Source organism: Phacochoerus africanus, chromosome 1 (assembly GCF_016906955.1).
Source record: "Phacochoerus africanus isolate WHEZ1 chromosome 1, ROS_Pafr_v1, whole genome shotgun sequence".
Taxonomy (NCBI): domain Eukaryota; kingdom Metazoa; phylum Chordata; class Mammalia; order Artiodactyla; family Suidae; genus Phacochoerus; species Phacochoerus africanus.
In genome coordinates this window covers 130466455-130488050 of record NC_062544.1, presented here as the reverse complement: position 1 = coordinate 130488050, position 21596 = coordinate 130466455, and the positions used below count along the sequence as shown (strand labels likewise).

Here is a 21596-nt window from a genome sequence, read left to right as displayed (position 1 = left end):
TGAAAGATTGTCTAAGTGGAGCCACACAAACACTGTCATCAAGTAGAAAAGATGTTTTAAGTGGGAAACTGAGCCAGGTCTTGTGAGTTGCTGAGAGATACTATTTTGGCTCCACTTGGCAAAATATCACCTACCATGGCCACTATGTTTTCTGACATTCCGTGAGAGCATAGATACTGCAGAATGCCTCCTCTTTCCATTAGATAGTTGTATTAACTTGGGAAAATTAGTTTCTGAACATTTTGTTACCTCTAAAATAGGAATAAAAAGAGTACTTACGTTATGGCATTTTTTAAAGATTACATAGGATGATATTTGTAGAAAGTTTAGAACAGTGCCTGCAACCTACCATATTTATTAAATCTAAGAGGCTGTCAATTGTGAAATATACTGCTATTTTGTGTATTTCAAAGAAAAAAAGCAATGCCAATTATAATGGGAAGATGCTATCAGTTGTGACACCTCCTGACGTGTTAAAAGATGGAAAAAATATGTATCTTAAAATCAGTCAAGTACCATAGTCGATGCTTGATAAGAATAAAATCCTAGACCAGACAAACTGATTATTCGGAGACAAGATTGAATAGGAAAAAAATCTATTTGCATTCATGGATGGTTATCTAAATAGCAACAGAATTCTAAGCAAACTGTAATATTAATGAATGTTCAAATCACTTCTTGACTATTCCAAGAAAGTACTAACGCGTATTTCTTTTATTTTCTTAATGAGGTTTAGAGCTGCTTTCATTATAGACTCTCTAGGGCTATTTAAAATCTAATTAAGGCATGATGACTGTTATAGACCAAGTGTTTGTATATTGTGTTTCCCCTCCTCTGCCAGTTCATACGTTGAAGCCCCAACCCTGAAATGTGACTGTATTTGGAGATAGGGTCTCTGAGGAGGTGGTCAAGGTTAAATGAAGTCAATAAGGAGGGGCCCTAGTTTAACAGGGCTGGTGTCCTTAGGAAAGAAAAGGGACATCAGAGCACTCTCCCCCTCTCTCTCTCTGCTGTGTGAGGGCACTGTAAGAAGGTGGCTAAGCCAGGAAAAGAAGTCTTACCAGGAGTTGAATTGGCCAGCACTTTGATCTTGGAGTTCTGTCTTCTACAACTATGAGAAATAAATTTCTCTTGTTGAAGGCACCCAGTCTGTGGTAGCTGAGCAAACTGAGACAGTGACCATCAGGGAGGGCAGTCACTGAGAGGGCAGAGGCTGAATTCACCCTGTGCCTCCCCTGTCCTCCACTATAGCCCCCCTCCGCTCCCATGGCTAGCTATTACCTATCAAGGGGTGTTTGACCGGAAGGTGCTTATTTGCAGTTGGAAACAAGAGAAGGGTCTCCCCATGAACTCTTGCCAGTCTGCACTTTTCTGCTTACTCCCTGCTGAAATCCCATCTACTTGACCAACATTGTAATTACCCTTTATTTTAATTTCTTTCTTTCTTTACAATTGTATACAACTACCTGTGGGAAATAAACACTCTTCTTATGAACATTTAATTAGGTTTATAGTTTTAATTACTTCTTTCATATTTATGTTTTCTTCTGTAGTGGGTGGATTAAAAACATTCTCTCATGCTGGTTGCTTGACTCTCTGGGTATTCGTTTTGCTTTTATGGATTTTACAAATGAAACTTGGCCTCAGTACTTGTTCTCACCATTAATTGGCTTTTGCTTTCACATTTAGGATGGTATGACAGGGAAGGACCAGAAAAAAATTCAGCATATATAAAACCTATATTTTGTAGAAGGCCTACTTTTATGGATTAAAAATCTGAAATATGGAATTTTTAAAATGAGTTTTGTTATTTGAAGCACATACACCAAACAACAGAAACCAAGCAAAGCATGAGAATCCTTGGGGAAACCTGTTGTAATAAGTAGATGAGATTTCTTCTAATTCACAGAACAATTTACATGTAAATGGTGTATCTGAAAATTATGAGAGTACTCCAGGGTACATGAAAAGCTTGACTTTCATTAATAACTTCTAAACATTGCCTCTACAATCTTGTTTACATTTTTTTTATCAGAGTGAAGGTAAATCTTTCCATCCCTGTATATACTAGAGTTTGTGTACTGGTTATCTATTGCTGTGTAACAAATTAGCTTTAATTTTAAATGCTTAAAACATATAGTTGACCCTTGAGCAACACAGGTTTGAGCTGTGCAGGTCCTCTTATACTCTCATTTTTTCCACCGAATTATAGTACCATATGACCTGTGGTTAGTTGGTTGAATCCATGGATGTGTTACTATAGGTACGGAGGGCCAACCATATTATACTCGGTTTTCAACTGTGTGTGTAGGGATTGGTGTCTCCAATCCCCGCATTATGCAAAAGCCAACTGTATGTTACTTTACACAGTCTTTGAGCATCAGGAATCTGGGAATGGCTCATCTGGTTGGTCCTGACTCAGGGTTGTTGGGTTACAGTTGAACTGTTGTCTGGGATTGCATTCTTGGAAGACTAGACTAGGGCTATAGAATCCACTTCCAAACTCACTCTTGTGGCTGGTGGTAGTAGACTTTAAGTCCACAGGGGCCTCTTCACAGAAATGCATATAAGAGAGTTTCCTCCAGAGTGATTGGTGAGCAAGCAAGTACACCATTGTTTTTTATAAGCTAACTGTGGAAATGCTAAGCCATCACTTCTGATGTGTGCTGTTGGTATTAGCACATAGACCAATGCTGGCCCAATGTAGGAGGAAATGTACTTACAAAGTCACTTTCAGAGCTATTGGCAGGAGACTTCAGTTCCTTGCCACATGGGCTTTTCTACAGGGCTGTTTATGCCATAGTTTCCCTCAAATGAGTGGTCCAAGGGGCACAGAAAGAGTGGTCACCTAGTTTTGGAAGTGATATATCACTTCTGCTGCATGAGGTGGGTCATAAAGACCAGCCCTGTTACCACAGGAGAAGGAACTGCACAAAGGCATAGATAGTAGGAGGCTGGGATAATCGGGGACCATCTTAGCCTTGAACAGAATGACAGACAGGTTGAGTGGAATCATTTCCTCAGGTCTAGCCATGAGAATACGACTATTAAGCAAAGTTCTCTGGTGGGTCTGCAATCTCCTGATAATCCTTCAGTAAATTCTCTTTGGATTAATTGAGTTCAGATCAGTTTCCATTGTTATAACAAAAGATTCCTAACAGATAAAATAGACTTCAATACAAATTAAACTGCTTTCTGTTTGTTATAGGACTATGGAAATCAGATTTGTCATTGTTGGTGATGGGACATACAAATACAGAATTGATGCAAGAGTAGTGAGAACCTGTGGTGCTAGGTTGGAATTGGAGATACCAGTTTGGACTTATGCTGTGTACACACAGATACACACACACACACAGACAGAAGGCTAAAGAATTGTGACCTAAATCTAATGTAGTTCACAAATGGATCCTGAATTGGGGGATGAGGGAGAGGGTGGGAGAGTGGCCCTAAAGGACATTTTTGGGACAACTGGCAAAATTTGACTATAGATTATAGATTATGTAACAGCACTGTATTGGCGTCACATGTCCTGAATTTGTTAATTATGTCAGAGTGTCTTTATTCCTAGGAAATACACACGAAGTATTTAGGGATGAAGGAGTATCATGTCTGCAACTTTCAAATGGCTCAGAAAAATTTATGAAAGACAGTGGATGATAAAGTAAATAGGGTCATATGTTAAAAGTTAGGAATCTAGGTAAAAGTTCTTATATCAGTTTGCTATTGATGCTGTGACAAATTACATAAATTTAGCAGCTTTTGTATGTAGTTGAAATGTCTGGTATAGTGTAGCTGGTTTCTTTGGGTTAAAATCTGGGTTATCAGCAAGATGGCATTTCTTTATGGGGTCCCTGGGGAAGAATCTGCTTCCAAGCATGTCCAGATTTTTGGCAGAATTCATTTTCTTGCAGTTTTAGGACTACAGTCTTCATTTCCTCAATCTGTGGCCCAATGCTGCTTTGGGTCCTCTCTCGTTTTATTTTATTTATTTTATTTTTTGTCTTTTTTAGGGTTATACCTGCAGCAAATGGAAGTTCCCAGGCCAGAGGTCAAATCAGAGCTGCAGCTGTCGGCCTACGCCACAGCCACAGTGACGCTGGATCTGAGCTGCAGCTTGTGGCAATGCCAGATCTTTTAACCCACTGAGTGAGGCCAGGGATGGAAACTTCATCCTCATGGATACTAGTCGAATTTTTAACTCACTAAGCCACAATGAGATCTCCCTCCTAATGTTTTAAATCAGACTTCTCTTTCTGCTTCATCTCTCTGCTTTGAAAGCCTCGTGTAATCATACTGGCTCAGTGTGGATAATCCAGGATAATCTACCTCTCTTAAACTCAACCAATTATTAATCTTAATTTTATGTGCAAAATCTCTTTTGCCATGTAAATATCATTAACAGCCATGGGTGTGATACCAGGAGCTAACAGTTCTAGAAGCCAAATTTATGTCTATTTTAGTTATTCATAGGAAGTTTTTTTTTTTTGCTCTATCCTTGACACAAGTAAACTTAAAATTATATTAAAAAAAAGTTAGAAAGATTCATAAACACAGTATGTGGACTTGGAAAATGAAATCAAGGCATTGTTCAAGTTGTTGGTACTTTCATTTCTATCTAACAGCACTGGATCTCTTTTTATCCCCCATTATCTACCAGGTCACCACCAGATCAAGCAAGGGACCTGTGAGGTGGTCGCAGTGCACAGGTGCTGTAACAAGAACCGCATTGAGGAGCGATCACAAACGGTCAAGTGTTCTTGCTTCCCAGGACAGGTTGCTGGCACAACTCGGGCCCAGCCTTCTTGTGTTGAAGGTAAGATCCTTCTGGTCAATTTCTCCCAGATTTCAAAGGACCTAACACGACTAAGACTCTCCCTGCTGTCTTCACAATTCAGAGAAAACTCAGCTGCATCTAGGACAGTGTCATTTAAAAAATGAACAAAAATATAACTCCACACATTTCTTGATGAGTAAGGTCAGCTGTTAATGATGTCTTTAAGAGGTACTTGTGAGGATTTCTATTAGTGGACAATCAAGAAGATGTGTTTTGATTTCTTATTGCGGAACTGTCTTTCCAAATCTCACGCATCGAAGCAGCTGCTTTCCTGGACACGCTCTTCTTCCCGCTCTCAGACTCTCCTCAAAAAATGAGCAACCTGGTTTTCTCACCTCATGTTTCATGTTGCAGACTAATATTCTCTTTATTTCTAGTTTTCTCTTTCAAAAGACATTTATAAAACACCTTTGGAGAAAGTTCCCTGAGAATAGTTTGGGACTCTGCATCATTTAGTTGTTTTTTTCCAAATTCCCTAGCAGAGAACTGTCCCAGTTGTTAAAAAAAAAAAAAAAAAAAAAAAAAAAAAGAAGGAATGTTGATATGTTGATGTTTGTAGGTGCAGGCCTGGGATGGATTCCTTTTGATGCTTCTGGCTCCTTCCAACAGACATCTTGTTAGAAACAAGTATCAGTCCCCAGGGGAACAGATACATGAGGTTAAGCCTTGTAGCAATTTCTCTACAATGGTGTGAAACCTCCCTGAAAATGAACACTTCGTCTTATCTGATGCGTGTCTAAAGGTCATCGCACACACCACACATTTCTTTCCTCTGCAATCACACAATTGACAGTAATAGCTGACTTTTCCTACATCCTCCCTCCCCTACCAAAGACACAGATTTATGGGCTGTCTGGTATACATGTAGGGTAAACATACCAGTGGTGTGTATTTATATGATCTTAGCCATCTTTCAGGCTGGAAAGAGAATGCGGAAAATTTCCCATGTGCGGTTCCTCATCAGAAACTCTGGAGGCCAGATGTGTTGCTGAATTCAGATTTTGTCAGGTATTATCAAGGTGACTTAAAGTGTATGCCATCTATTACCTAGTGGACCTCATATCTTCTTTAGTTTCACCCAATCATCACAGATACTAATATTTATACAGTGAAATATATGAATATTCATGTGGGGTGGCATAAAGCAAAATGAAGATCCTCATGTTAATTCAAGTCAGGTTTTGCTGCCATCATAAAGAAATTCTTGTCATTTTCAGAGCTTACTGGATTTGGGGATTAGAGATAAAGGAGTGTGGACCTATAAAAAAAAATGAAGATTTTTAACATTAAAAAAATTTTGCTAAGTTTCTTATCTCTCAAGCTGGGACCGTTTAGTGTATATATCTTAATGATTGAAGCCAAAACATGCCCATTGTCTCCTTGCTGTCTCTCAAATCAGTCTACTTTTCTCTATCCCACTGTCACCTTCACAGTCTAGGTGCCTAATTACATTTTGCTGAGCTGACTACTCATAGTCTTCCAATTGTCAACTTGTAGCCAGAATGATCCTGCTACAGAAACAAAACTTACCACATCACTTCCATATTTAAAACCCCACTTCAGTGCCTTCCCACTATCTTTAAGATGAAATCCAAATTCCTTACCATGGCTTGGCTGATGGAGATCTGCCTAATCTGGTTCGAACTTTCTTTTCTATTCCAACTACCTTAACCCAGCCAAACTGGAGTCTTTTTTTGTTCCATTTCTCTACTCCTGTCTAAATCCTTTTCCAGAATCATTGCCCTCATCCCTCCAATGCAATGTAAGATCCTTCTGGTCAGTTTCTCCCAGATTTCAAAGGATGTAAGACGACTAAGACTTTCCCTGGTGTCCTCACAACTCAGAGAAAACTCAGCTACATCTAATGCCCACTCTCCTTTCATATCGTCTATATTTTCTCCTATCTCCTCACACTTCCAGTGCATGATGTGTTATCTTGTTTTGTTGTAAAAACCTGTTGAATGCATGCCTACCTGTAAGACTGCAAGTTGCTTGAGGATGGGAACTGGGTCTCCTATTTCCATCTACCTGTACTGGCTAGTGCATGGTTAAGTTTTACCACTGGAGAGAATGATTTCATCTTCACTAATTACAGATTGATTTCAAAAGGTAACAATGTTTGTTTTTCCCTGTAGATTTTAATTTTTTTAATTAAAATTGTAAAAATTTTTGTTTTTATTACAGTATCGGTGATATACAATATTATAGTAGTTTTAGGTGTAAAACATAGTGATTTGACATTGGCATACAGTAAAAATTGATCACTGTGATAAGTCCAGTAATGATCTGTTGCAGTACAAAGTTAATACAATATTATTGACTATATTCCCCATGCTGTATATTACATCCCCATGGCTTATTTTGTAAGTACTTCTTAATCCTTATTACCTGTTTTGTCCAGTCTCCCACACTTCTACGCTCTGGAGACCACCAATTTTATTTCTGTAGACATGAGCCTTTCTGTTTTATTTATTTGTCTTATTTTTATTTTTTGCTTTTTAGGGCTGCACCTGCAGAATATGGAAGTTCCCCGGTTAGGGGTCAAATTGGAGCTACAGCTGCTGGCCTACACTATAGCCACAGTGATGTGAGATCCAGGCCGCATCTGCAACCTACACCACAGCTCATGGCAATGCTGGATCCCCAACCCACTGAGTGAGACCAATTTAAATTCCCGCCAATACTGGAGGGTTTTTTATCCCACTGTTTTCTTACTTTTTCTTTCTGATAGTTTGTTATTAGTTTATAGAAATATAGTACAATTATATATATTGATTTTATATCTTGCAACTTGACTGAGTCCATTTATCAGTTCTAAGAGTCTTTTAAGATTTTCTTTACATAGGATCATGTCATCTGCAAATAGTGACAGTTTTACTTTTTTTTTTTTTTCTGGTTTGGATAACTTCTCTGCCTTGTGTGACTGCTGTGACTAGGACTTTCAATACTGTATTGAATGAAAGTGCTGATAGTAGGGATCCTTGTCTTGTTCCTGATCTTAGAGGAAAAGCTTTTGGTTTTTCACCACTGAGTGTGATGTAGGCTGTGGGTTTGTTGTATATGGCCTTTATTATGTTGAGGTATGGTCCCTCTATATTCACTTTGTTGAGAGTTTTTAATAATAAGCCGATGTTGAATTTTGTCAAGTGCCTTTATCTATTGAGATGATCAGGTGATTTTTCTCCTTTATTTTGTAAATGTAGTATATCATGTTGATTAATTTGCAGATACTGAACCATCCCTGAATCCCTGGAATAAATCTCACTTGTTCATGGCATAAGATCCTTTTCATGCATTGTTTAATTAGGTTTGCTAATATTTTGTTGAGGTTTTTTTGCATCTACTTTCATCTGGGATATTGGCCAGTAATTTCCTTTTTTTTTTTTTTTTTTTTTTGTAGAGTCTTGTCTATAGTTTTAGTGTAAGGATAATGAGTTTGAAAGCATTCCTTCCTCTTAAATTTTTTGGAATAATTTGAAAAATATAGGTATTAACTCTTCTTTAAGTGTTTTATAGAATTTACCTGGGAAGCCATCTGCTTCTAGACTTTCTTGTGAATTTTTTTGATTAGTAATTCAATTTTAAAACTAGCAATCATTTTGTTCAGATTTTCTACTTCTTCTTGATTGTCTTATAAGAATGTCTGTTTCTAGCAATTTATCTCTTCAAGGTTGTTGAATTTATTGGGGTATAATTGTTTGTACTAATATTAATCATTCTTCATATTTCTGTGGTGTCTATTGCTGCTTCTCCTTTTTCATTTCTGGTTTTATTTTGGCCCTTTTTTTTCCTTGATGAGTCTGGCTAAAGGTTTATCAATTGTGTTTTTCTTTTCAAAAAACCAGCTCTTAGATTCATTGATCTTGTATACTGTTTTTTAGTCTCTATGTATTTCATCTCTAATCTTTATTATTTCCTTCCTTCTGCTGATTTTGGGCTTTGTTCTTCTTTTTCTAATTTTCTTTAGATAGTAAGTTAGGTTTTTTGATATTTTTCTTGTTTCTTGAAGTAGGTCTGTGTCACTATAAACTACCCTCTTAGAACTGCATTTGCTGCCTCCTATAGGTTTTCAAAAGTTATATTTTTATTTCTTTTGAGCTATTTTCTATTTCTCTTTGATTTCTTTTATTGACTCACTGGTTTTTTAGCAGTATGTTGTTTAGTGTCCACATGTTATTTTTTCCCCAAGTTTCTTCTTGTAATTTGATTTCTAGTTTCATAACTGTCAGTTAGAAAAGATCCTTATTTCAGTCATCTTAAATTTATTGAGACTTGTTTTGTGGCATAATATGTGATCTGTCCTGGAGAATGTTTCATGTGTGCTTGAAGAGTGCACTTGAAGTGTATGTGTTTTTTCTGCTTTTTTGAGGTGACGTGTTCTGTATATAACTATTAAGGTCATCTGATCTAATGTGTCACTTAAATGTCAATGTTTTATTACTTGTTTTCTGTATGGATGATCTGTCTTTTGATGGAAGTGGGGTGTTAAAGTACCCTTATTTTATAATGGATGTTAAAATATACCTTTATATCTGTTAATATTTGATTTATGTGTTTAGTTGATCCTATGTTGGGTGTATAAATATTTACAAGCATTATACCTTGTTGGACGAATCCCTTTTTAATTAGGTAATGCCATTCTCTCTCTATTTACAGTTTTTGTTTTGAAGTCTGTTCTGTCAAGGATATCTGATGTTGATGGCCTTTAGTATATTTTTAATTTAAATTACTGCATTATTTAGTTCTTTTTAAAAAATAAATTATATTGGCATATAGTTGACTTAGAAAGTTAATTTCAGGTGTACAGCAAAGTAAATCAGTTATACATATATCCATTCCTTTTCAGATTGTTTTCTCATATAGCTTTATTATACAGTATTGAGTTGATCACTCTGTGCTATGCAGTAGGTCCTTGTTACCTATCTATTTTACATATAGTAGTGAATATATATCAATCCCAACCCCCTAATTTATCTCTCCCACCCCACATTTTCCTTTGGTAACCATAAGTCTGTTTTCAAAATCTTTGAATCTGTTTCTTCAAATTCTCATCTGTTGAGTTTGTTTCTGTTTTGTAAGTTCTTTGGTATCATTTTTTGTTAGATTCCACATATTAGTGATCTCATATAATATTTGTCTTTGACTTACTTTAGTATGATAATATCTAGGTCAATCTACATTGCTGCAAATGGCATTTCATTATTTTTTATGGCTGAATTATGTATATATGTACCACATCTTCTTTATCCAGTCTTCTGTTGATGGACATTTAGGTTGCTTCCATGTCTTGGCTATTGTAAATAGGGCTTCACTGTACACTGGGGTGCATATATCTTTTCAAATTAGGGTTTTCTCTGGATATACTGAGGAGTGGGATTGCTGGATCATATGGTAGTTCTATATTTTAAAGGAACCTCCAGGAGTTCCTGTCGTGGCTCAGTGGTTAACAAATCCGACTAGGAACCATGAGGTTGAGGGTTCGATCCCTGGCCTTGCTCAATGGGTTAAGGATCCGGCATTGCTGTGAGCTGTGATATAGGTCGTAGATGCGGCTTGGATCCCGCATTGCTGTGGCTCTGATTAGACCCCTAGCCTGGAACCTCCATATGCCACAGGTGTGGCCCTAGAAAAGACAAAAAAAAAAAAAAAGCTTAAAAAATATCATGATGCATGTAAAGTTAAATCACTATGTATGTGGTACACTTTAAACTTATACAGTGCTGTATGTCCATTATATCTCAATAAAACTGGAAGAAAAGAAGAAAAGGGGGAGAACCTCCATACTGTTCTCCATAGTGGTTTGCACCAGCTTACATTCCCACCAACAGTGTAGGAAGGTTCTTTTTTTCTTCACTTTGTAGGTTTTTTTAATGATGGCCATTCTGACTGGTGTAAGGTGATACCTCACTGTAGTCTTAATTTGCATTTCCCTAATAATTAGCAATGTTGAGCATCTTTTCATGTGTTTTTTGGCTATCTGTATGTCTTCTTTGGAGAAATGTCTATTTAAATGTCCTGCCCATTTTTAAATTGGGTTGTTTGGGGTTTTCATTTGCTATTGAGCTGCATGAGTTATTGGTGTATTTTGGAGATTAACCCCTTATCAGTTGCTTTATTTGCAAATATTTTGTCCCATTCCTTGGGTTGTCTTTTCTTTTTATTTATGGTTTCCTTTGCTGTGCAAGAATGTATTCTTTAGTTTTGATTGGTTCTTTTTTATATTTTCTATCCCTTTTTGGAAGTACTGAGTTCATCCATTCTTCTTCTGTAGTCAGTGAACACCTTTATGACTATTCATTTAAACTCTTTAGCTGGTAAGTTGCTTATCCCCTTTTCATTTAGTTTTTTTTTCTTTTTCCTGTGGTTCTGTCTTGCTTATTTCCATTTGGAAGGTATTTTTCTGTCCTCATTTTGGTTGTCTATATGAGGTAAATTTAACTCTCCCAGTCTTGAAAGAGTGGCCTTACATACAAGGTGCCCTGTAGGGCCCAGTGCTTCAGGCACTCTTGATCCTCAGAGCCAGCTGCTCCACGTGTCTCACCAGTGTGGTCTGCCTGCACCTCCTTTTATGGTTGGACCTCCATTGCTGTAGACACATTAGTGGTCTACACCCAAGCTGGCTGGTTCCTTGAGTTGGCCTTGACTATCCTGGGGCACACTGATATGTGAGACTGGTCTCTGGTACAGCTAGCTGTGAGGCCTAATCATGACTCTTGTGGGAGTGCTGATGTGTAGGGCTCCCTGAGTGGGATCTGGTTTTGAGGAACGCCAGTGTTGGCCAAGGTGGTCTGCTGGGTAGGATGGGGGGCAGAAACCATTTTGGAGGGGTGCTGGTAATGGCTGAGGTGGCCCACTAGGTAGGGTGGGGTCTACTTCAGAGATTCTGACCACAGTAGGATAAGGTCCTTGGGGAATGCCAGGGTGGGGCACACAGTGTCAGCTGGAGAGTCAGAGAGTTACAGAAATGGTGCACCTCATTACCAGGTCAGCTGAAAAAAAGGAGTTAAAAAGTTCCTGCCAGCACTTCTGTCCCAGGAGAGAGTTCCAGCAGATCCCTGCCCAATTCATAGGTGATGAATTTCCTTCTCATATGACACAGGCACTTTTCAAGCTGCTGGCTCTATACTGGGACACTTGCAGAAAGTTAGTTTGTGTGTGAGCTGTTCAAGAATGGAATCTTAGTTTTCTCCATTCCTCCAGCTAGACGTACACCCCACTGGTTTTCAGAGTCAGGTGTTGTAAGGTTTCATCTTCCTGTTGCAGGACTTCTGGGCTGCAGGGTTACTTTTGGCTTGAAGCCAGTGGGGACCATCATGGTCGTGACATCCCTCCTGATTGTGGGTCCCCGTACCAGGAATGTGGGTTCTGATCAGAGCACATCCCTATCCCTCCTACTTGTTTGAGTGTGGCCTTTTATTTATTTAGTTGTAGAAAATATGTTCTCCCAGTGTTTAGGTCATTCTCAGAAATAGTTGTTCTGAATCTATTTGTAGTTTTGGTATATCCTTAGGAGGAGGTAAGCTCAGGATCTTCCTACTCTGCCATTTTGATGTAGGTTTTAAACTTCTGTAGGTTTTAAACTTCTGCAGGAACTCATGAATCATAATATCAACTATATTTATTCTCAATCTAGCTTAGACCATTTGGATATAAAAATCTAAAATATCTAAATAATGTTTTATAATACTCAAAGCACTTTTATTTGTGCCTGAAAAATATAGATAGGGCGGAGGTTTCTCTTATTATCTGTCTTTTCATAAAGGAAATCTTAATACCTTACCATAAATGAGCTTGTTTTAAATTTTATATATGGGAAAAATCCCTTTTTGGCCTCTACTTTATGGATAACTACATAAACTATTTCATTAAATTTACATATATATTTAATACATATGTATATTTTCCATGTGTTTGTGCATTTAAGACAGGTCTCTAGTAGATTTCAGTATGAATGTGTGTTTTACACAAATGGTATCACACTGGATGTTTCTTAATCCTGTGTGCATTATTCCTGTCAATATTAGGTTGTGGAGATCCTTGTGTTCAAGTACGTATTGGCCTGTTTTTTTTTATTATAGTTGATTTACAATGTTCTGTAAATTTCTGCTTTATAGCAAAGAAACCCAATTATACAAATATATACATTCTTTTTCTTACATTATCCTCCATCTTGTTTCATCACAAGTGCTTAGATATAGTTCCCTGTGCTTATACAGCAGAATCCGATGGCTTATCCATTCTAAATGTAATAGTTTGCATCTACGAACCCCAAACTCTCACTTGCTGCATAGCATTCCATTATATGAATAAGTTATAATTTATTTAGCCATTCTTCTGTTGACAGGCATTTTGCTTGTGTCTATGGCAAGGAAAGGAGACTTATAGGGTAACTCAACAATTTCCCTAGTGCATAGGATAAGTAAGTGACAGATGCCAACTATCTGGTGTCAGAGCCATCTGTGCAGTAAAACTTCCTGTGATGATGCAAATGTTCTTTCTGTACATCTCCATATCTGTAATGGCATGATGTATATGTATGATTAGTAGCCACTAACTACATGTGGCTCTTGAGCATCTGAGATGTGACTAGTGTAAAGTTAAATGGGAATTGTGACTAGATGCTTCTTTATTGGACAGTGCAGGATAAGAAAGTCAAAAGAGAAAGACAGATACCATAATGATATCATTTATATGTGGAATCTAAAATGTAGACAAATGAACCTATCTCCAGAACAGAAACAGACTTACAGATGTAGAGAACAGAGTTGTGGTTGCCAAGTGTGAGAGAGGAGGGAGTAGGATGGACTGGGAGTTTGGGGTTCATAGATGCAAGCTATTACATTTATAACAGATAAGCAATGAGGTTCTGGTGTATAGCACAGGGAACTATATCCAGTCTCTGTTCTTTATGCATAGACCGTAATGGAAGATAGTAAAAGAAAGGGAATGTAGGATTTCCTGTCATGGCGCAGTGGAGATGGACCGACCAGTATCCATGAGGATGCGGGTTTGATCCCTGGCCTTGCTCAGTGGGTTAAGGATCCAGAGTTGGCATGGGCTGTGGTGTAGGTCACAGACGTGACTCAGATTCTTCGTTGTTGTGGCTGTGGCTGCGGCTGCAGCCAGCCACTGTAGCCTAACCTGGGAACTTCCATATGCTGTGGGTGCATCCCTAAAAAGCAAAAAAAAAAAAAAAAAAAAAAAAGCAGTTGGTGTCACTATGCCACCTTAAAAAGAAAACCAGGAATGTATACATATATATGGCTGGGTCGTTTTGCTGTGCAGCAGAAATTGGCATGACATTGTAAATCAACTCTACTTAAAAAAAAAAAAAAGAAAAAAATGCTCACAGGAAAAACATTAACTGGGAACTTGTGACTAGATGCTTCTTTATTGGACAGTGCAGGGTAGGCTTTATGTAAACATGTAACTTTAGTGCAACGTGGGTGGCCAGAGCATAGCAAAACTCTGAACGATGGGATTAGGACTGTACCTTCATATTTGTGTCCCCTCCACCCAGCACTTCCTGGTGAATATTTGGTATTCAATAAATGTTTATTGGCTCGAAGTCACAGAAGAGGTGTAGGAAGCTGTAGTTAAGGCTCTAGTTAGGATGTATATCTGTGTCATATCTCCTTGATCTCCTGTTCCTTATCTGGATATGTTTTGATTAGGGCTTTTTAGCTTTACCTGCTTAATCTTTATCCCATAATAATTATGCAGTATCATGCTGCTAATTGGCATGTGGGAAGACCTAATCTCTGCTGATATGTTCCTCTTATCTTATTTGTCAATAAGAATAGAGAGGATCTAAAATATAAAATTTACTTGAATTTACATTTAAATTAAAACAAATGCAGAAGACATGGGAGGGGGCTGCTAATTAATGTTGATATGGAAATTGGAATATCTTTATGCATTTTTATTAATCCATACCATACTTATCTAGTGTTTTCATTGCTTTTCCATAAAAATCATAGCTTTTACTCTTTAAAAAGGGAAAAAAATTAGCTTTTTCTCCTCTCAAGTTTTTTTTTTTTTTGTTATAATTAACTTGTGAAATCCTTCTGAGTTATTGAAATGTGTCTGTAATACATATTTGGGATTTGGGAGAAGGGATGCAGAATTATTTGATCAAAACTATTATTAGTTGGATCCTAAAACAGAAACTATTCAGATTTTAACATTCTTCCTTTTGAATCTTCTTCTGGCATATACAAGGCTATTTTGTGGTAGGAACTGTAATTTACAAATTTGTCAAAATACAGCTCTGTAGAGATAATGCTGAATAGCTTTCTGATAAAATGAGATAAATGTGTAGGACAGTGAAGCTTAATTTATTTTGTCAAAGTGAATGGTTTCTAAGACCTTAGGTTTGAAAAATGTTAACAAGGAGTTCCCCCTGTGGCATGGCAGAAATGAATCCAACTAGTATTCATGAGGCTATGGGTTTGATCCCTGGCCTTGCTCACTGGGTTACAGATCTGGCATTGCGGTGAGCTGTGGTGTAGGTCAAAGACATGGCTTGGATCCTGAGTTGCTGTGGCTGTGGAATAGGCTGGCAGCCACAGCTCTGATTTGACCCCCAGCCTGGGAACTTCCACATGCTGTGGGTGCAGCCCCCAAAAGCATAAATAAATAAGTAAATAAGGTTAATAAGACAAACGTGTTGGAATGGAAGACAGTTACTCTTTAAAGCTCTTTTTTCTTTCGATGATGCCTGAATGTCTTTTCTGAGAGGTCAGATTTTGCTTAGTTAAGGACAAGAGTTGCTGTATATACTGCCATCTTCTTTCATGGCTTTATGGATTGTGGGGCAGGGTGTAGGGTCTGGCTTTGAGATATGAGTTCACAGCATTTTGCAACTAGCTATGTTCTCCATGCCACTTGAAAGACACAGCACTTTTCTGAGTTTCTCTCAGTGGTGGTCAGCTGAATGACAGTGGGTGTCCTTTGAAAAACCCCTTTGGGAGTTGGGAAGGCATGCCTCTGGCCTATGTTGGCTGATTCATCAAGTTTTACCTTAGCCCCTTTCTCCCAGGCATGTCCTAGATGCTGGAGGATAGGACGATAATTAGACTCGGGTCCTGATTTGAAGGAGCCCAGAGTTTACCAGGCAAAATGGATAACTCTAGGAAATGAATGACTCATAGGGAAAGCAGAAGAGGTCAAGGATGGTGCCTGTGAGAAGCCATGGGTCTGACTTTCCCACGAAAGGGGGAACTAGGGAAGGGAGGAATATATAGCACCTGAGAATGAGCAGGGTGAACTTGGAATGTGGAAGCAGTTCATCTGGCTCAGAAATGGTAGAAGAAAAAGTTGGAGATGTAAAAAGAGCCTGTGATTTGGCCTTAGAGCAAATCAAACTTAGGACTTAATGCCTGCCTTCTGGGAATTTGTATTTTAGGAGAGTGGATACAGCAGATCTGCCAATAGGGAAGGGTATGAAGTGCTACTAACAAAGTGCATGTGAAATACCCTGAGATTTCTGAGAAGGAAAAATGTGACCTCCGACTGTAACAGGTCAAATGGATTGTCAGCATAGGTGTCATGGTGAGCCCAGGATTAGCCAGGATTTTTGTGTCTGTGGGGGTTGGGGAGTGGTGTGAGAGAGAGAGACAGAAACAGACACACTGAGAGACACATGCAAACATTAGAGTTGTGTAACAGTCCACAGTGGAGGCAGGAAGGAAGACAGGGATAGATGTGATGTGGTATATCCTGTGAACTAGCATTATTTCCCCAGCCAAGGCTTTGATGAGCCTGATGAACTGTCATGGCCTCTTGTTATGGTCTGAGTACATCCAAGTGGTCCCCATGGGTAACCATAGATCAATGTTTCTCAACCAGGAGTGATTTTCTCCACCTTGGGGACATTTGACAGTGTCTAGATACCCTCTTGGTTGTTAAACTGGGAGAAAGAGTCTAGCAAGTAGAAGCCAGGGATGCTGCTAAACATCTTAAAAATGAGCAGGATACATCCCTGCAATAAAGAATTATCTAGGCTGAAATGTCAGTAATGCCAAGATGGAGAAACTCTGCCTTGGAGTTCTCTGTACTTACTAATTAGTAGTACTTACTAGTCCAAATTCTTTTTTTGTTGTCTTTTTCGGGTTGCACCCGAAGCAATGTGGAGGTTCCCAGCCTAGGGGTCAAATCACAGCTGTGGCTGCCAGCCTACGCCACAGCCACAGCAACTCGGGATCTGAGCCACGTGTTCAACCTACACTACAGCTCCTGGCAACACCAGATCTTTAACCCACTGAGCAAGGCAGGGGATCGAACCCACATCCTCATGATGCTAACTGGATTTGTTAACCATTGAGACACAACAGGAACTCCCTAATCCAAATTCTTACTCTGAATTGTTCTGTAAGTAGGAAGACTGATGGGCACTGAGTGTACTTGAGTGAGAGGGCATTTTGCTAAGACAAACTAGATCACAAAAGATGACCCTTATGTATTCCTCCACAGCCTTGCTCTGCACTCTTTGTACTGGGTGGAAATAACAGTACTGTGTCATTTTTGAAATGTGTGAACAAGTAAAAGATTCTTAAAAAAAATCATGGTCCTCTCACTCCTGCTTTTATAAATGTTAGCTGGGTTAGATGGGAATGGGGAATGGCTTCCTTTCTTGAATAATAAGAAATATAAATGGGTAGGCCTTTCCACCTACATATCTTGAAAGGTAATAAATGGCTTAATTTTTAAAGAACATGGTGTCTTGAAATAACAGTAAGAACAAAATAGTTCAAAATAAAATACATTAAAAACTCAGAACATATTCTTGTGACTCCATTTTCTTGGTGATAAATATTCTAGGAAGATGTGTTTTTAATCTTTCTGTCCATAGTTTCAGTGTTAAAATACACTTTTCTTTAGAAAAGCCTTAACTCTGTGTAAATACAACCAAACTAAATCAGCAAAGGAGGCCAACTGTTGCCTGTTGAGAAGTGAGCCTGTTAGTTTTATTAGAAGGTGGGCTTATCGAAATAGCTATATAAATACATATTGTGTTTTATTTAATGAATGATATTTACTTGGGACAAAGGATAGAAACAAAAAACCTCCATCTATTTTATACAACAAGGAGTGAAGAAAATGAACCAGGACAAAATAGTTTCTTAGTTACATTATGGTTTCGTCTAAAAAACAACATTACGGGAAGTACTAGTCTCACTACCATAAAACCAAGGCTTCACTGTATTTTTTTAAATTTCCTTTCTGCATGAAACTAGAAATTTGTTACAGCTTGGCAGCTTGGAGCTAGGGATATTTTGTGTTTTCATAAGTCAGGAAGGCATGGGGCTTTTTAAAGAGTTTTATTTTAAAAATAGAAGTGACAAGACACTTTCTCATTTAAAGCATATCATGGTATTTTGTAACAGGAAAAAAAAGTATGTATGCCTCCTACAAACTTATTTTCCTGTAGAGACAAGACTGAGTTAAGTGGGCAGATGTTCTCAAGAGTTATTTTAACAGAATTCTATTTCAGAGTGCTTTGTCTCAGCTCATAGTCCTACTTAGTATGCACTCAATGCTTAAACTTTGGGGCTGTTTAATTTGTCTTCACTATCAGGTCAAACTCTTGGTTGGTTTTCACCCTAGCTGTGAGATGCTCAGTCCATCCTTAACTCATAAAGGGATGTGAAACTTGAAATTTGGCTACTGTGGCAGCCCTTATTTTGTTTCTCGTTTCTGAAAGAACACTTGCCATGAGGTCTTTGACAAAAGAAACTATCCTGGATAAAGCATCTGCTGACAGGGCCCCTCACTCAGCATATTCTATCAGATAGGTATGTGGTTTCTTTCCTACAAATAGAAATATTTTAATTTCCAGGGCAGCTTGCTATTTTCAGGAGCCTGTTAGGGATCTCTCTTTAAAAATGTCACTGCATATTTTCCAATAAAATGAAAGGACAGTGGTACATAATTTCATAAAGGCTTAATTGTGTATTCTTCCTTCTCTGATTGATTTAAATAAATTACATGTAAATTCTTACACAAAATACTAGGCAGTTCTGTAGCTAAGAACTGGCATATTTTTTCTTTTGTGATGACTGACTGTTTCATTTCTTTTCTTCCCTGTGAACTCCTTCTCTAGATTTGGCGTCAGAATTCTCTTGAATCCCCATGAGTCCAGTCAGGAAGTACTAGCATTTCTCTGCTGTGAAGTTGAGATAGTCTGATTACAGCTATCTCCTCTTCAGGTAGTTAATTCCCAGGTTTTTTGCCTCACTCACACAATTGGTCTTCTCTTTCAGACTCCTTTCTGTTCTAAATTCTCTCATCATCCCCTGCCAGACTCACTGTTCTGGGAACACAGGTGTTCCTGGATTATTACCTTGCTCAGAAACTTTCCATGGCTCCCTTCTGTTTAGAGAATCAAGTCTTGAGTTGGCCTTGACTGCCTCTAAAGTTTGCTTCCCAGTCCACCTTCCACCACTGAATGTCCACTGCTTCCTTGTTGAACCCTCACTTCAGCCACATGGGTCTACTGGCTTCCAGGTGGCCATTTACTGCTTCATTGCCCCTCCTGCCTTTACCTGGAAAGATTACTAACCATCTGGCAAGGCTTGTTTTAAATTATCCATGAAACAAAGAGGGCGGAGTAGAAGGACTTAAGCTCACTTTCTCTCATGAAAACATCAAAATTACAACTAACTGCTGAACAAGCATCAACAAAATAGAATTATCCACAGAGCTCTGATTCTCTGATGTCAAGAATCCATAGTTTTCCAGTGCTGAGTGGAAGAAAGTTTGTCTAAGGAACAGTCTTCAAGATTAAAAAAAAAAGTATTTCAAATTCAGCTTTAACTCTGTGTAAATATAAGCTCTGTCAACACATATATAACTTTTCCAGCTGCAGATGGTATTTCAAACTGAGGATTGGGACCTTATCTCTTATCTTTGTATCCACTTGGGTCCAGACTAAGGTATTCAGAAAATAATGAATGACTGGTCAGCACCATGAGTATGATCAATTCTGTAGAGTAATTACTAATTTAAACTCTTACTTTAGTAATAGTGTAAGTAGAAAGACTGGTGGGTACCGAGTCTAGATTCAAATACCTCCTCCCTAAGTTTACCTACTTTGTGGAAATCTCTGGTTTTTATGTCTGGAACTGTCTGCCTCCCCCCTTGCTTTTTTTAAATTTTTTTTTGTAACAGTGTGGAGTCAATTTCTGCTGTACAGCATAGTGACTTGGTCATAAATACACATTCTTTTTCACATTTTATCTCATTTATTTTCAAGTATGGTCTATCTCAAGAGACTAGATACATTTCCCTTTTCTGTACAGCAAGACCTCTTTACTTGTCCATTCTAAAGCTAGTAGTTTGTCCCAGGAACTTTCAGAAGCAAAAGGGAAGTTTGGGGTTGGTAGATACAGTCACAATAGGAATAGTATGAAAAAGTACTTTGAAAATGACACAGCTCCTTACAACTTTAAGAAGAAATCGTTGTGAAACAATGTAACTTTCCCAAACTTTGCCCCAGTGTGTCCACCCACTCAAGTTCAGTGTCAGTCTCTGGTACCATAAATAACGTATTGAGCTATATGTCTTTCTCAGAGTTGGCACCTTCTGACTTAAATAGCAAATGGTTAATCAAGATCACAAATCTGCCTTACTCTGGTATTATTGGCTTGGATGAGACTAAATGGATAGTGGCTCAGTATTTGCCCAGAATTTGGAACAGTGTCTGCATGTGGAGAAAACACAGCATCTGGTCACTTCAGCCACTAATGGGACGATCCTGTGCCCTCATCGTGCCTTATCATCGCATTTGCTTGACAGGAGAAGAATTTTGAATGCACTGGCTTGCTCTGTTACCTAATTCTGATATGGCCTTTAGTAGAGATCTCTGCTGTGAGAGAGTGGGTATATATGCAGCATTGGCATGTGGGCACCAGCATTAGATTTCCTCTGTTCAAATGCCACTTGCAAAATGTGTGACATTGGGCGAGTCACTTAATACCACCAGACCTCAGTTTTCTCTTCTCTATAAAATGCAGAAAAAAATAACCTCTTTGACTTTGAAATTTGAAGTTAGAAAATGCAAGAAAGACATCTGGCAATATGTCCTGCCTTTAAGAAAAAGTAGCTATTAGGGTTTATGATTTACCTCATTTTATTGTGCTTTGCAGATACCACTTTTTACAAATTGAAGATTGAGGCAATAGTGCATTGAGCAAGTCTAGTGGTGCCATTTTTCCGACCCCATTTACTCACTTTGTGTCTCACATTTGGTAATTCTCATGATATTTCAAACCTTCCATCAGCAAAAAGAATATGACTCACTAAAACCTCAGATGATGGTGAGCAATGAAATATTTTTACATTAAAGTAGCAATAAAATATTTTTAAATTAAAATATGTACACTGTTTTTTTTTTGATAGTGCTATTGCAGTCTTAATAGACTACAGTGTACTATAAATGTAACTTAAAAAAATTTACTGGGGTATAGCTGATTTACAGTGCTGTATTAGTTTAAGGTATAAAGCAAAGTGAATCAGTTATACATACACCTTTATCCATTCTTTTTCAGATTCTTTATGATTTAGGTTATTATGGAATATTGAGTAGATTTCCCTGTGCTATATAGTAGGTCCTTGGTATTTATCTATTTTATATATAGTAGTCTGTATGTGTTAATCCCATCTTCCCAATTTATCCCTCCTCCCCAAAGTTTCCCCTTTGGTAATCCTAAAATTGATTTCAGAAATCTGTGAGTTTGTTTCTGTTTTTATAAATAAG

At 38.1% G+C, this 21596-nt stretch overlaps 1 protein-coding gene across 1 annotated transcript in view; it reads left to right on the top strand.

Annotated features, from left to right (window-relative positions):
* Positions 1-21596, top strand: part of TAFA4 (TAFA chemokine like family member 4) — a 211048-nt gene that overhangs the window by 178199 nt on the left and 11253 nt on the right. The window contains exon 4 of the mRNA XM_047752009.1: positions 4661-4816. Within this exon, the coding sequence (XP_047607965.1) occupies positions 4661-4816 (156 nt within the window). The remainder of the gene's footprint in view (positions 1-4660; positions 4817-21596) is intronic.